This window comes from Ambystoma mexicanum, chromosome 6p (genome assembly GCF_040938575.1).
Source record: "Ambystoma mexicanum isolate Mex_15411 chromosome 6p, UKY_AmexF1_1, whole genome shotgun sequence".
Lineage (NCBI taxonomy): Eukaryota > Metazoa > Chordata > Amphibia > Caudata > Ambystomatidae > Ambystoma > Ambystoma mexicanum.
In genome coordinates this window covers 574,564,204-574,577,662 of record NC_090935.1, presented here as the reverse complement: position 1 = coordinate 574,577,662, position 13,459 = coordinate 574,564,204, and the positions used below count along the sequence as shown (strand labels likewise).

Genomic DNA, 13,459 nt, shown 5'->3' with positions numbered 1-13,459 from the left:
TGGATGTGTTGGATTGGTTGTCTATGTTTGAGTATAATCATGGGCTCCAGAACATCACAGGTAATGAGTTACTCACCTGGTTGTTCTCTAGGCTTCCCCCTGTTGCAACTGATGCGGTAATGGAGTTGGGGGAGGAGGATAGGAAAGAGTATGAATGTGTGAAACTAGCTTTGATAGCTAGGTTTGGGAAGACCCCTTCCCAGTATCTTAAGAGGTTTAGGAGCCTCAAAAAGCATGATGGTACCCCTTGGGCTACCTGGGTGTGTGAAGGGTTGAAAAACTTAGAGGGATGGATTAAGGGTTACAAAGTGAACACTTATGAAGGAATGAGGCATATTGTAATGATGGAGTCAATTTATGATGCCTGCTCTCCTGAGCTAAGACAGCACTTGGCTGATTCACGGGAATTAGATCCTAGGAAACTAGCTAAGGCTGCTGACTTGTGGGTTGCCAACAGGGCTACTCACAAGGATTCTGGGGTAACTCAGAAGAAGGATGAGGGAAGACAGCCTAAGAAAGACTCCAAAGAGAATTCTAATAATTCCAATTCCAAAGAGGGCCCCAAACCAAACCATAAGGGTAAGCCACCCGGGAAACCACAGCAGAGTAGTATACCTTCTGGTGCTAAACCAGAAGGAGGTCAGAACAAGCCTCCATTCCAAATGACCTTTGGGGCCTGTTATGTTTGTAAGGCTACTGACCATGTGAAAGGAGATCCCAGATGTAAGGGTAAACCTTCAGGGGTCCAGCTTGTCTCCTTAGACTTCGCTCCAGAGGAGGAAGTCACTATGGCAAGTGGAAACTTTCTACTACTGGCTGATGAACCCACTGGAGTCTCAGCCAGTGTTTCTTTAGTCTCTCTGGGGTTGTGGGAACAACAGAATTTAGATGTGTATAATTCTATCCCAGATAATACTAAAGAGTATTATAAGGACAGTGTCCACGTGAATGGTCAGGAGACTCCTGCCATCAGGGACACTGGGGCCAGCATAACTGTGGTGGATGAATCATTTTTCAAGGCAGAGGATGGTGCTAAGGCACCCAAATGCCTCACCAAGTTAGCTGGAGGGCCTGTGCAGATGTGTCCCCATTTACCAGTTCTCATCCAGTGTAATGATATGGCTGTAAGAATACCTGTCAGTATACAATGTGAAGTACCAGGAAGGGTTCTGTTGGGAAATGACCTGAAAGCTCTTGGAGTTGTGTCACATACCCCCAGACCTCCTAGTAAAAGGTTACAGGAGCTCACCAAACCTGCGAGAGAGAAAACCCTGCGAGGTTTATCTCAGGAGATGATGACAGAAATCACTCCTCTCCCACTGGAGCAACTTACTGCAGTAACTACCAGATCAGGAGCAAAGGGACAACCCAAGACTCCTAGGAAAAAGCCTACAGCAAGCACTCCAGTGCTTCCAACAAGGACTTCCCCGAGGTTGTCCAAAGTTACACCTGTAACTCCACCTCCAGCTGAGGCTAAGAGGGAGGTACAACCCTGTCTGGTTGAACAAGACTCTGAAGAAGAGCTAGTAGGAGGCCCAGAACTTATTGGAGACCTGGACCCGGCTGACCATCCTGAGCTGCAGTCTTTACTGGCAGAAGGTGGACCCAGCAGGACAGCTTTTCGTAAGGGACAAAGAGAATGTCCAACTCTGGAGGGTCTCCGCCAACAGGCTGCTTCTCAGGCTGATGGGCAAGAGCCTGGGAAGTATAGGTTACACTGGGAAGATGGCCTCTTCTACAGTGAACCCACTGAATCTGAACCTGGAGCCTACCAACGCCTGGTAGTGCCCCAAGAGAACAGACAACAGTTCTTGCAACTAGCCCACGAGATTCCTTTGGCTGGTCACTTGAGTTTCAAGAAGACCAAGGAAAGGCTCTCCCTCTACTTTTATTGGCCGAAGATGGGGGCTGAAGTAGATAGATATTAGAGGAGCTGCCATACCTGCCAGACTTCTGGTAAGGTTGGTTCCAAGAATGTGGCACCTTTAGTGCCTCTCCCAGTTGTGGGAGTCCCATTCGAGAGGGTAGGGATTGACATTGTTGGTCCCCTTGGTCCTCCAACCTCCTCAGGCAACAGGTTTATCCTTGTTGTAGTAGACCATGCTACTAGGTACCCTGAGGCAATTCCTATGAGGACTGTTACAGCTCTGGCTGTGGCTAAGGCCCTCCTTGGTATCTTTACCAGGGTTGGGTTTCCTAAGGAGGTGATTTCTGACAGGGGGTCAAATTTTATGTCCAACTACATGAAAGCCATGTGGAAATCCTGCGGAGTCACCTACAAGTTCTCAACCGCATACCACCCTCAGACAAACGGGTTGGTAGAAAGGTTTAACAGAACTATGAAGAGCATTATAGGTGCTTTAGAAGAACCCCTTAAGAAAAAGTGGGACCTTCTACTGCCATGCCTTCTATTTGCTTATAGGGAAGTCCCTCAGGAGGGAGTAGGTTATTCTCCCTTTGAACTTCTCTATGGCCATCCAGTCAGAGGCCCCTTGGCCCTGATTAAGGAGGGGTTGGAGAGTGCTCCTTCCCCCAAGCCAGTCAGAGTGACTGACTATGTGATAGGTCTCCGAAGGAGAATGTCACACATGATGGCAGAAGCAAGTGACAACTTGAAAGCTGGCCAAGCTCTGATCAAACATTGGCATGATCAGAAGGCTAACATGGTTGAGGTTACTCAAGACCAGCTAGTCCTAGTTATGCTTCCAACAAGGCAGAGGGCCTTGCAAGACAAATGGATGGGACCCTTCAAGGTTGTGGGAAAACTTGGAGAGGTCAACTATCTGGTGGATCTGGGCAAACCCAGGGAAGCTCCCCGAGTCTTCCACACCAACCGCCTCAAAGCCTATGTCTCTAGACCAGAAGTAGGAGCCTTGCTTCTAACTTCATCAGAAGAGGAGGAGGAGAGTGAAGCTCTACCTGACCTCCTGAGAGGCTTACCTTTGGACGAAAAGGTTGAAGGAGTTAATCTCTCTTCAGATCTGACCCCTGAGCAACAGGAGGAGTGCAAAGCAATGTTAAATCAGTTTGCCCCCCTGTTCTCACTTTCACCAGGCTTGACCCCTTGGGGACAGCATGATATACTCACTGGTGACTGTCTGCCAGTCAAAAGCAGAGGATATAGAATGTCAGAACATGTCAGAACCCACATCAAAGGTGAGGTCAAGAAGATGCTTGATCTCGGGGTAATAGAGCCCTCTACTAGTCCATGGTCTAGCCCAGTGGTGTTAGTACCAAAGGCAGGATCCAAAGAGTTGAGATTCTGTGTGGACTATAGAGCTCTTAATGCAGTCACCAAGACTGAAGGCCACCCTTTGCCAAGGACAGATGAGTTGGTGGATAAACTTGGTGCAGCCAAGTACCTCAGCACACTGGACCTTACGGCAGGCTATTGGCAAATAGCCCTGACAGACCATGCCAAGGAGAAAACTGCATTTTCTACCCCAGTTGGCCTATACCAATTCAAGGTTATGCCTTTTGGACTGAAAAATGCACCTGCAACATTCCAAAGGATGGTGAACCAAGTTCTAGCTGGGATGGAAGACTTCTGCATGGCATACTTGGATGACATTGCAGTCTTCAGCCACTCCTGGGAGGAACATGTGACCCACTTAGGACATGTTTTGCAGGCTCTTGAGCAGGCCAATCTGACCATAAAGGCAAGCAAATGCCAAATTGGACAGAGTAAAGTGGTCTACCTTGGACATGAGGTAGGAGGTGGAGAAATAAGGCCTTTGCTCAGCAAGATTGAAGCTGTGCAAAATTGGACAACACCTACTACTCAGACCCAGGTGAGAGCCTTCTTAGGCCTCACTGGGTACTACAGGAATTTCATTGAGAACTATGGGACCATAGCTTCTCCTCAGAATGTGATCTCCTCCCCAAAATTCCCTAAAAAGGTCAAATGGAATGAGGAATGCAATCAGGCCTTTGGAAACCTGAAGAAAGCTCTTTGCCAAGCTCCAGTACTCAGAGCTCCTGACTACCACCAAACTTTCATTGTACAAACTGATGCTTCCAATGTAGGTATAGGTGCAGTTCTTAGCCAACTGGATGAGAAGGGTAGGGAACACCCCATTTGCTTCATCAGTAGAAAACTGAAGGATCCTGAAACAAGGTGGGCAACAATTGAAAGAGAATGCTTTGCTATTGTGTGGGCACTGAAGAAGTTTAGGCCATACTTGTATGGTTCTACTTTTGTCATTCAGACTGACCACCAACCCTTGAGATGGTTAATGCAAATGAAAGGGGAAAATCCAAAACTATTGAGATGGTCAATCTGCCTCCAAGGGTTTGATTTCACCATTGAGCACAGGTCAGGGAGTCACCATCAAAATGCTGATGAACTCTCTAGGATGTATGTCATCGACTAGAGGTATGAGGTTCATCCAGGAGTGGATTAAATCCTCCTGTCCCTTAGTCTGGGGGGGGCGAGTGTTAGGGAGAATTCTCTGTTTAGGCTGAATTTCCTAACCTAGTGAGTCCCCCAGCAGCTTTGCTGGATTTTTGGGGTTTATTTTTTCTCCTGCCAAGAGACTCTTTTACCCTCACTCTTGGACATGATTTGAGAGTGTTTCTGTGACTTGCTATGTGCTTATGGGCTAGGGGGTATTTTTTCCCCATAGGCTATCATTGGTTTTTGAATGTGTGTTACACAGCACCCTCAGTGCAGTAACACAGGGGTGTCATAGAGACCCCCAAACATAGACTCCACACCCTGGGACTGACTACTGTCTCCCTGGGTCTGTAAAGTCACCATTGACTTTACTAGTCTTAACTTAGGAACTTAACCAGTACAAACCACCTTACTGTGGAAGTACTGGTAGGGGCAATTAGATTGCCCCTGGGTCTGTTGTCGAGGGGGTACTGTCCCGTCCCCCCTCGCCGAGTTCTGGCTGGTGGCAGTGGATACCACGGAAATATTCCACCGGAATATTTCTCAATGGGATTTCCCATTGTTTTTAATGCACCACTTTTTGGTGCAATGTTAAAGATACCGCCGGTTTATTTATTTAATATAAATTCACCGGTTGGGATTTTTTGCCAGAACTCGCCGCCAAAATGGCGTCTAGGTTCACTTCAGTAACCCTGAACCCGAGTTGAGCCTTTGTTCCTTTTTTTGGCGGGCTTCTGCACAGAAGCCCTCCACAGTGGTGCCATTCTGTCTGGGTACCACAGGGGGTGTGGGAGGGGGTTTAGGCACCCTGGACTGAGTTGCCTTGCCAACTCATGTCGCACTCTGGTGTGATTGGCCCAAGTGGTGAGCCACCCCGCTCACCACTTAGCATGTTTGAGTGACAGCTAGGCTGTATGAATGGGGGTTTGCTGCATAAAAGCAGGGTTTTTGGGACTGGTTCTTCAGAAGTCGCCACAGGACCTAAGAAGCCGAAGAGGGAGAAGCCGAGACGACCTGCCAAGACAACACCACCGGTGAAGCCCTGCGGAACCGTCTCACCACTTTTTCCGACGACAGAGGAGATCTCCCTCCGGAGAGTCTCCTTCCCTTAACTGGTGGGGACAACCAGTTGCTGCCTTCTTTTCGCCGTCCCGAAGCATCTTGTGGCCGCCTTGCCTGTGCCAAGCACCCCGGCAACCGGGATACCACTTTTTACCTCAACTACGAAAGAGGGGCAAACTCCTTTGTGACCGGAAAACTCCACGGCTGGCCTCATCCCTGGTAGTGCAACGACCTGCAGCTTTCCTCCACGTCGAGATCCCCTCTTCCTCTGGACGACGCCACGACTTGCACCCACTACCAGGAACAACTACCACCGCTGGAGGATCCTTTCCACTTTTAAAGGTACTGTGTTCCACCCGGCTTCCCTTGCCACTGATTGTACGGGGTATATTTAGCCCTCGGCTCTCGAACCTGGGTAAGCCTGGGACACCCTAACTAAACTTTTTCTAAACTCAGTAAAACCTTTTCTACTCACCTGCAAAGACTTGTGACATTGTGTGATCTTGGGCATATTTTCACCTGGCTCCCTCTAAAGCGGGCCACGAACAAATTCTCCTTGCTCCACAGTTCTAACCTTATGTGAAAAGTGTTTTACCTTGCTGCTTTCATTACTCCTACTTTTTCCCTCCCTTTTCTAATAACTTGTTGGAGTGCCATCTGATGTTAAGCGCTCACCTCTGTTTGGAAATAAGTGGTGTTAACTTAGACTTGTCCAACAAATGACTAGGAATGTACACATAAGTAATAGTGACTGTGTTTTGACTTACTTACCTTTTTCTGTGCTAGTGTAATTTATGAGTGTGCCTTTAAAATAAATAAGTATATACTTTTAAACATAGCTCTGGTCAGTGTTTGCTTGTACTACTGTGCCTCTGTAACTATCCTGTATCCTCTATATACTGCCTAACTCTTCTTGAGGGAAGTCTGACTGCTCAGCCACAGCTACCACAGTGAATCTGTGTGGTACAGACTACTACCAAGTGGGTTTACTGCCAACACCTGTAATCTTAAATCTTTTGCAGTGGTCCCAGAGGGAACTGCACAGGTTTCTGCTTAACAACAACACTCAGTGGATACTTTTCCATCCCTCTGCTGTGTTCAGTACAGTCAATTGCACTGAGTTATTTCGCTGATCAAAGTCTTTCGAATGTATAGACGATTTTACAAACCCCCTATATGACTACTTTGAACCCTTCTGTTAAAGTCCTCCTTAGGCCTTCTGGTATCAGTAGTTTTACATGTGCAGGATTTACCAGAGTCTCTTGAGTGAGCACCCACGTGGTGCTGGTTCCCTCTCTTGCAGCTGGCTTTCCCCCTAACACAAAATGTTCTTTGAACTCTCCTTATTTTAGCCACTTTGCAACTTTCATTAGAACATAAGTCGGTTTCTTATCGGCTCTCCCCTCAACTCATGGACTGTGATGAACTGCTTGACTTCTTTCGCATCCGGAGTCAAGGACGGTAGCACGGTAGCAGGCGTCTCTTTCTGTCCTGCTTATCTGCGTAAGCAGGCTCTGTGTACCGTTGACATCTGCTTTTACACAAGTTAGCTACTGTCCACAGTTTTATACTTCTTTGCGGGGAGGTTCAGTGGGTCTGGATTGGAAAGGGCAAGGTCGCTTCTCTCCTTGTCACCCCTTCGATGCACACCGCCTTTCTCCTCCTCTTGAATTGCCGTGCTCGATTAGCTGTCTCATTGTGCGGGCTGCCTTGCTCAGATTGTGCTCTCTTGCTCCACCTTTTATCCCTGTGGCAAAGGGAAAAGGCTGTCAGGTGTGTGTGGTTTTGGTTAATTGCCTGACTTTGCATGACCCTTGTATTGGGATATATCGGCTCTGGTGTTAGTCTGCTGTCTTGTGCGAAAGTGTTTGTGTTGGAAAAGAGGCGGCAGTGTTTCTAAATGTCCTACATGGTAGGATGGGGAAAAGGTGTTGAAAGAAGGGGGACACCGCGTCTCACTCTTCGGTGTCCCACTCCAACTCCCAGAGGACCCCCCAATCCAGGTGATCCTCCCTCACTCTACCACCCCCAAGAACTGGATCCAATAGAGATGGCCGTGTCCTAGCCACCTGCATGACAGATCTCCGGGGAGTAGCTAGGGAGACACCTTCAGGTTTCTCGCAGGTGGCTATCGCAGTATATATACATATGTTACATATGTTACCCTCCTCTTCCATGTTCTTCCTTTCCACCACTTTCACCTTCGCTTCTTCTTGCTCCTCCTGAATTCTGTAAGTATGTCCTCCTCCTCCTCCTCTTTCAAATCTCTTCCACTCTCCCCACCCAAGAACTCCTCTCTGTCCTCTTTCAATTCACTCCCCAACGCTTCATTATAACTTGTGTTTAGCTCCACCACCTCCGCCTTCATATCTCTTCTCCTCGTCTTTAACACTCTCTGTGCTCCTTCTCTCCTAACCACTCTGCCATTCATTAACTCTTGCCTCCTACTCTATACTCATAACTCCCAGTTCCTATCTCTTTATTATGACTTCTCTTCGACTCCCCCACCTCTACTTTCAACACTCTCCTCCTCTTTAAGATTGTACCTCTCCTTCCCTCTGCACTGCCCTACCGTTAACAAACACTTGCCTCCAGCTCTGTTCTCTTAACTACAACAACTCTCCTCTCTTCCTGTCCCCTTTTATCCTCATGTGGGCCAAAATGTGGATCACTTAATTGAAGAAGTATTGTCAGCTGGGTGGATGGTGTGAACAAGGCTTGTGATTGGCGCTCACACCAAGAAAATTACAAGTCACCTGCGTCAACAATTTGTGAGCAGGACGCAGCACTTCTTCACTCACTGACGTTCCTTGAAGTGGAGGAACTGTCTTGAATTGAAATGGTCCTCTGCAGCAGTCACCAGAACTAAGCGTTGTAAAGTCCTATGGTTTCCCTCCAGCTTGGTAGCTGAGCATGGTCCAAATGGCACAGTACCAATAGGATCTGACCGACAGGGTTCGCGAGCGGGAGCACGAGTAGAGGTTGCTAATTTGCATCACCTTGCAAGTTATTCCTCTGCTCTCACAACAAGGGGCCCATGGTCACCCGCATTTGCAGGTCCATGGTCTACTTGTGCTGAAAAAGCAAATTCCCTTTGATGCTTAAGTGGACAATTTTCCCTGGCGGGCATGATAATATCTGGGTCTGTTGTGGAACTGCATGTTGTTCTTTGTACCAAATGTACTAACATCCAAATAGGGGCTTCTAAATAATTTTGATAATGGTTTGGGGACTACTAAGAAGTCCCTTCATGTGGACCTCTGCCCCAAGGTGACCTTGTTCCGCATAGGCCATGGTCAGTACTTACTCATAGAACAAGTAATTTGGATGTCTTTGGAGGATTCAAGTAAATGAGGTTGTATATGGAGCAGGCAGCTTGAGGATCCTTGGTTTATCATCTCTGGGCATTTGTCACAGAGCGGCTGGCCATACTCCACCAACAGGGCAAGCCAGACCCATCTCCCAGCCTCCTACATGTGATTTCGTCACACGTAGCAATTCGGGATGGATACTTTTTGTGGTGAGGCCAAGTCTAATTTGCAAAGTCTCTTTTGCCTTGCATAATGGCAGAGTAAGTTAATAAAGAATTACATGAAGGTTGCTCAGATGAATAACCAGTGTGAACAATTACTTTAATGGTTTCATTGCTTTTTATTTGCTAGCGTTCAGGACATGCATTAATTTACATTCATAACAACTATCAGAGTTATTTTGAGGCAAATGTAATGTACATGTGTTGTTGCTGCAATATGTTAAACTGATGCTCTTTTGAGCCAAAGAATAGCTGCAAAGTGTTGGTCACATAAACTTGGAGTCTAAATAGTACTTACCACTTGGAGAATCATAAATAGCTTTTGGTGAATTAACATGGACATCTCGAACATCTGTGAGAGTGGGAATTAACAAAATGTGAATAGAACGAGAAATTCAGAAAAATCTACAATGTAATATGTTTACAGATCATCACAGCTGGGATTGGATTATCACTTGGACAACTGTTAAAAAAAGGAAAAACTGAGAATAGGCACAAAAGCTATTTGTATGATATAGATTGTATATCTCTAAGATTAGCTATTTTTTCATCACATAAAAAATCAACCGAGACATGTTCTGTGTTCACCATACCGTTGTAGCTTTAAATACTGCCTTAGACTGCATGTTAACAATCTAGAAAGAAATCTTGGGATGAAGCAGCTAACGTGAATAATGGTAGGATCTTGGGAGTTGGGTATTGGTCACTCATGGCCCAGGTGTGAGGAGTCAGGTATGAAACTGGGACACAAGTTAGCCATGGTTTTTGGTTATAAACTTTTATTAAAACAAAAAGGGTTGGGAAAAGGTTTCACTGACCCTGTTCTAAGAGGAATGTTCCCACGTAAACTAAAAACTAAGGGTCAGTCTCTGTCAGGATGTCCAAATGAAGATGTCCTTGTGTCCAAATGTTCTACTCTGACCCTCATATGTAAAGAAATATATGTAGTTCCAACTTAAAAAGGGATAAAGAGTCCGTGTTTCAGAGGGTGACTCCCTTCCTCTGGATGCCCCTTTATCACAAACAGTTCTTTATACACGATTCCTTGTGTTTGTTAGGCCCACAATGGCACTGTTACTCATACACAGTTCTAAAGTTCCATTCACTTCAAAGATCTGTGGCCAGGATGTTGCTCCTGTTTGTTTGTCACTCACTGTCCTAATATCCTTGTTTAGGACCTCTTGGTTCCACACATTTGCCAATTGCCTGGTTTACCCTCCTGCCTGGGCTTCTTGTATCTTCACCCTTGTGGTTGCATATTATACTCTCCTGTCAGGGTTTCTTATCTTCATGCAGTTGTACTTAGCTGGTGAACTCTCCTGCCAGGACTTACTATCTTCATGCACTTGAATTTGGGTAAACTTACCGGCTCTTGTTGGTGTTCTCTGGCTCTTGCGTGGTCACTCAGTGAAGATACTCTTCCTGTTTTCTCATTGCGACGGATTTCTCTGCACCTTTCCATTTCCCAGAGCTTCCCTTAAGCATGACATTTTCAGATTGGGCTCTCGCAGATAAGGATATGTTTTCGGTAGTTGGCGAACGGCCAGGAGTCTCTTCCGCTCTCCCGGCGCCTCTGCAGTGCCTCCCCTTCTTGCAGTATGTCCCTTCTTCTGCCTGGTTCTGCACGACTCTGCCACATCAGTTCTGGACCTCGAGTCTCTCTGAGAGGCGGACTCTTCTCTAACAAAAGCAACCCTTGACACTGGGCTGATTCAGTATTTCCCAGGCATAGGTGTTTTTGGCCAACAGCCAGAACACTCGTGCTGAAAGCCTCTGTTGCTCTGCACTGCTCTTCTCTTCCTCGTTCCATTTTTCAGAGGATTCTGGAACAAGGAGTCTTTTATTGTTGTTTCTTTTATTTTTAAATGTTTTTATTGGCATTTATATTGTACGTCACCAATTCGGTGTACACTTATTGGCATCTGTCAACATTCACATAATAAACTGTTAGTTAATAATGATTAACATAAAAGGAAAAATAAAGATCAATAAACAAACTAAACAACTAGTCTTCGTTGCCACATGAACATGCTGGGGCTCGTGGCCCAGTTTGTTTGGCCTTTCGGACCTTGGAGACTCCTGGGTGATGAGCTGGCTGGGAATGCCAAATCTACTAGTTCCCTTGCTGGGTCTCAGGTTTTGTCTTTAGTCTGTTGGTGTTCCGGGGGGCAAGGGTAGCTCAGGGGGGTTTATCGTCCGAGGGGTGGAACATGTCCCATATTAGGGCGCTCCAGTCCTCTATGATGGGCTTGCCTCTCCCCACACTCTGTCCACTCCTTTTTCCCATATTGTTTTATTCGGCCCCTGTCCTGTGCTCCAGTTGTTTGTGCAACTGTCGAATTTCGGCCCCCTGGGAGATTTCCATGCCATGGCTATAGATCTTTTAGCTAGCACACACACCATGTCCATGAGTTTCACTACGTGCCGCAGCTTACTTATTCTTGGGTATGCTCCCAGAAGGCATTCTTTCGGGGACCATTTATATCGTGCCACCCCTGCTCTTCTGTAGCTCTGCTCTATTTTGTACAAGAGGTTTTGAATCTTCGGACATCCCCAGAATATGTGTATCATCCCTGCTCTTTCTGAGTTGCATCGGGGACACACTATTGCTGGGAGTTTTGTTTGTATGCCGTGGTGAAGAATCTTTTCTATTCTTCCAGAGGTCAGGAGTAGGGGTGTGGCAAAAGGCCATGAGGGTATTTGCTATGAGAGGGGCACCTTCAAGGGCAAATGGAGGATACCATGTCTCATTCAATGAAGCCATGACATCTCTCTGGAGGTTTTCTCTTCCAATGTGATCCTCCCTCATATAACCGCCCCCAGGGTCAGGATGAGGTAGCGGCTGCCGTCCCCTGACCACATGGGAGGAGGTCATTGCTACAGTATCAGTGATGACTCCATTGGATTCATCAAATACCCTTCTCCTATTACAGCTTGTTCTCTCAGTTTATATTGGAAACTGAGAAAGGAAGTCCACATTGCCCTGTTCTCCTCCTTCCTGGTGTTCCACTACAAAACAATAGGGCTGCAAATCTAAGAACCAGCGCATTATCCATGCATTGGTGTCTTTACGGAGGCTCCTCCATGTCAAAAGAGCGTGGTCCATGATCAACCTGCAGTTCTACCAGTGAGATAGTATTTGAGGTAGGTTATCACCCACTTTATTGCCAAGACCTCTAACTCAATAGTGGCATTGTTATTTTCCCAGGGAAACAGTGTCCTACTAATACAGGAATATACAGGATAGGATGTTCAGTACCATTGTGATCTTGGGAAAGAACTGCCCCAAGCCAACTTGTGAAGAAGCCGTCTGTAGGAAGAATTCCTTTTTCAAGGTGTTGCACTTTGGACTCTCTGAACCTACGACTAAATATAACTAAAGAAAAATAGGCCAAGCAAATGTCTTTTCTTTCCTTGGTCTTTTCTTTATCCAAGTTTCTTGTTGTTCTATAGATTTCTTAATATAGTCCATTCTGATAGTCTCTCTTATTAGGTCTTGTAGTTCTTCAAAACAACTTTTGGTTCTTCTCCTTTCTATGGTCCTCTCTCTGTAGTAACTAGGTAACTATCACCCCATCACCCATCTTCTTTAGTTATATTTAGTGGTAGGGTTAGAGATGTTTAGCTTTGATGGAGGACAAGATTACTTTGGACTTCTTGACATCTGATGAGCACCTTTAGTTTTTTTAGATAGGCAGGGTATTCTCTTTAGTCATAGGGAGAGATTGGCCTTATTTATTTAGTTTGATAAAGAAAGTATGAAATAGTTCTCAAAGTCTCAGAGTCCTTATTCCGACCCACCCCATATGGTGTCAACAGGGGGATGTAAACCAACTGATAGAAGTTGGGGACTTGTGCTGGTTATTAAAGTTAGCTTGAAAGCCTGAGTCTCTACTGTAGCCATAGAAGAGTCCAGAGGCTTTGATTTACAAAGCACTGAAGAAATAGTCATCCCTCCAAATGAGAGACAATTGATACCTATGGGACTCACACTTGCCCCACCCCGAGGCACATATATTAGGCTAGCCTGAAATTCAGGGTTAGCCTGGTGATATGGCTTAAAGAGTCATAGACCCTAACTTAGGAGAGAGATCAAAGTTCTGCTCTACAATCACGGTAATAATCCCTATACCGTTAAAGACGGGAAAAAATTGCCCAAGAAATTGTAGAAAGAACCTTGTTTCCAGTTCCCCAAGAAGCAAAAGAGTTAGGAGAAACCAAACAGGGTACACAGGGTTTTGGAGAGGCCGACATTCCCCCAGTAGAAACCAGTTGGGAGGAAATAGAGAAATGTGCACCTCTACCAGACCTAGCCTTTGTCCAATGGAATGATCCAGCTCTTGCTAAAGCCTTCAGTAGGGTTATTACCAAGGAAGCTGGATGTAGTCAAGCAGGACATTTCATCTTCCTCAAGAAGGGTTTATTATACAGAGGAGAGTTGACCAAAGATGGATCGGCCAGATCACAAT

General features: G+C 46.1%; 1 protein-coding gene across 2 annotated transcripts in view; it reads right to left on the bottom strand.

Annotated features, from left to right (window-relative positions):
* Window positions 1–13,459, bottom strand: part of LOC138511606 (E3 ubiquitin-protein ligase TRIM39-like) — a 1,024,620-nt gene that overhangs the window by 233,442 nt on the left and 777,719 nt on the right. The window contains exon 9 of one of the 2 annotated variants that reach the window (XM_069627392.1): window positions 9,289–9,342. The exons of the other annotated variant lie outside the window; for it this stretch is intronic. Coding sequence (XP_069483493.1) covers window positions 9,289–9,342 — 54 coding nt within the window. The remainder of the gene's footprint in view (window positions 1–9,288; window positions 9,343–13,459) is intronic. 2 annotated transcript variants of the gene reach the window in all.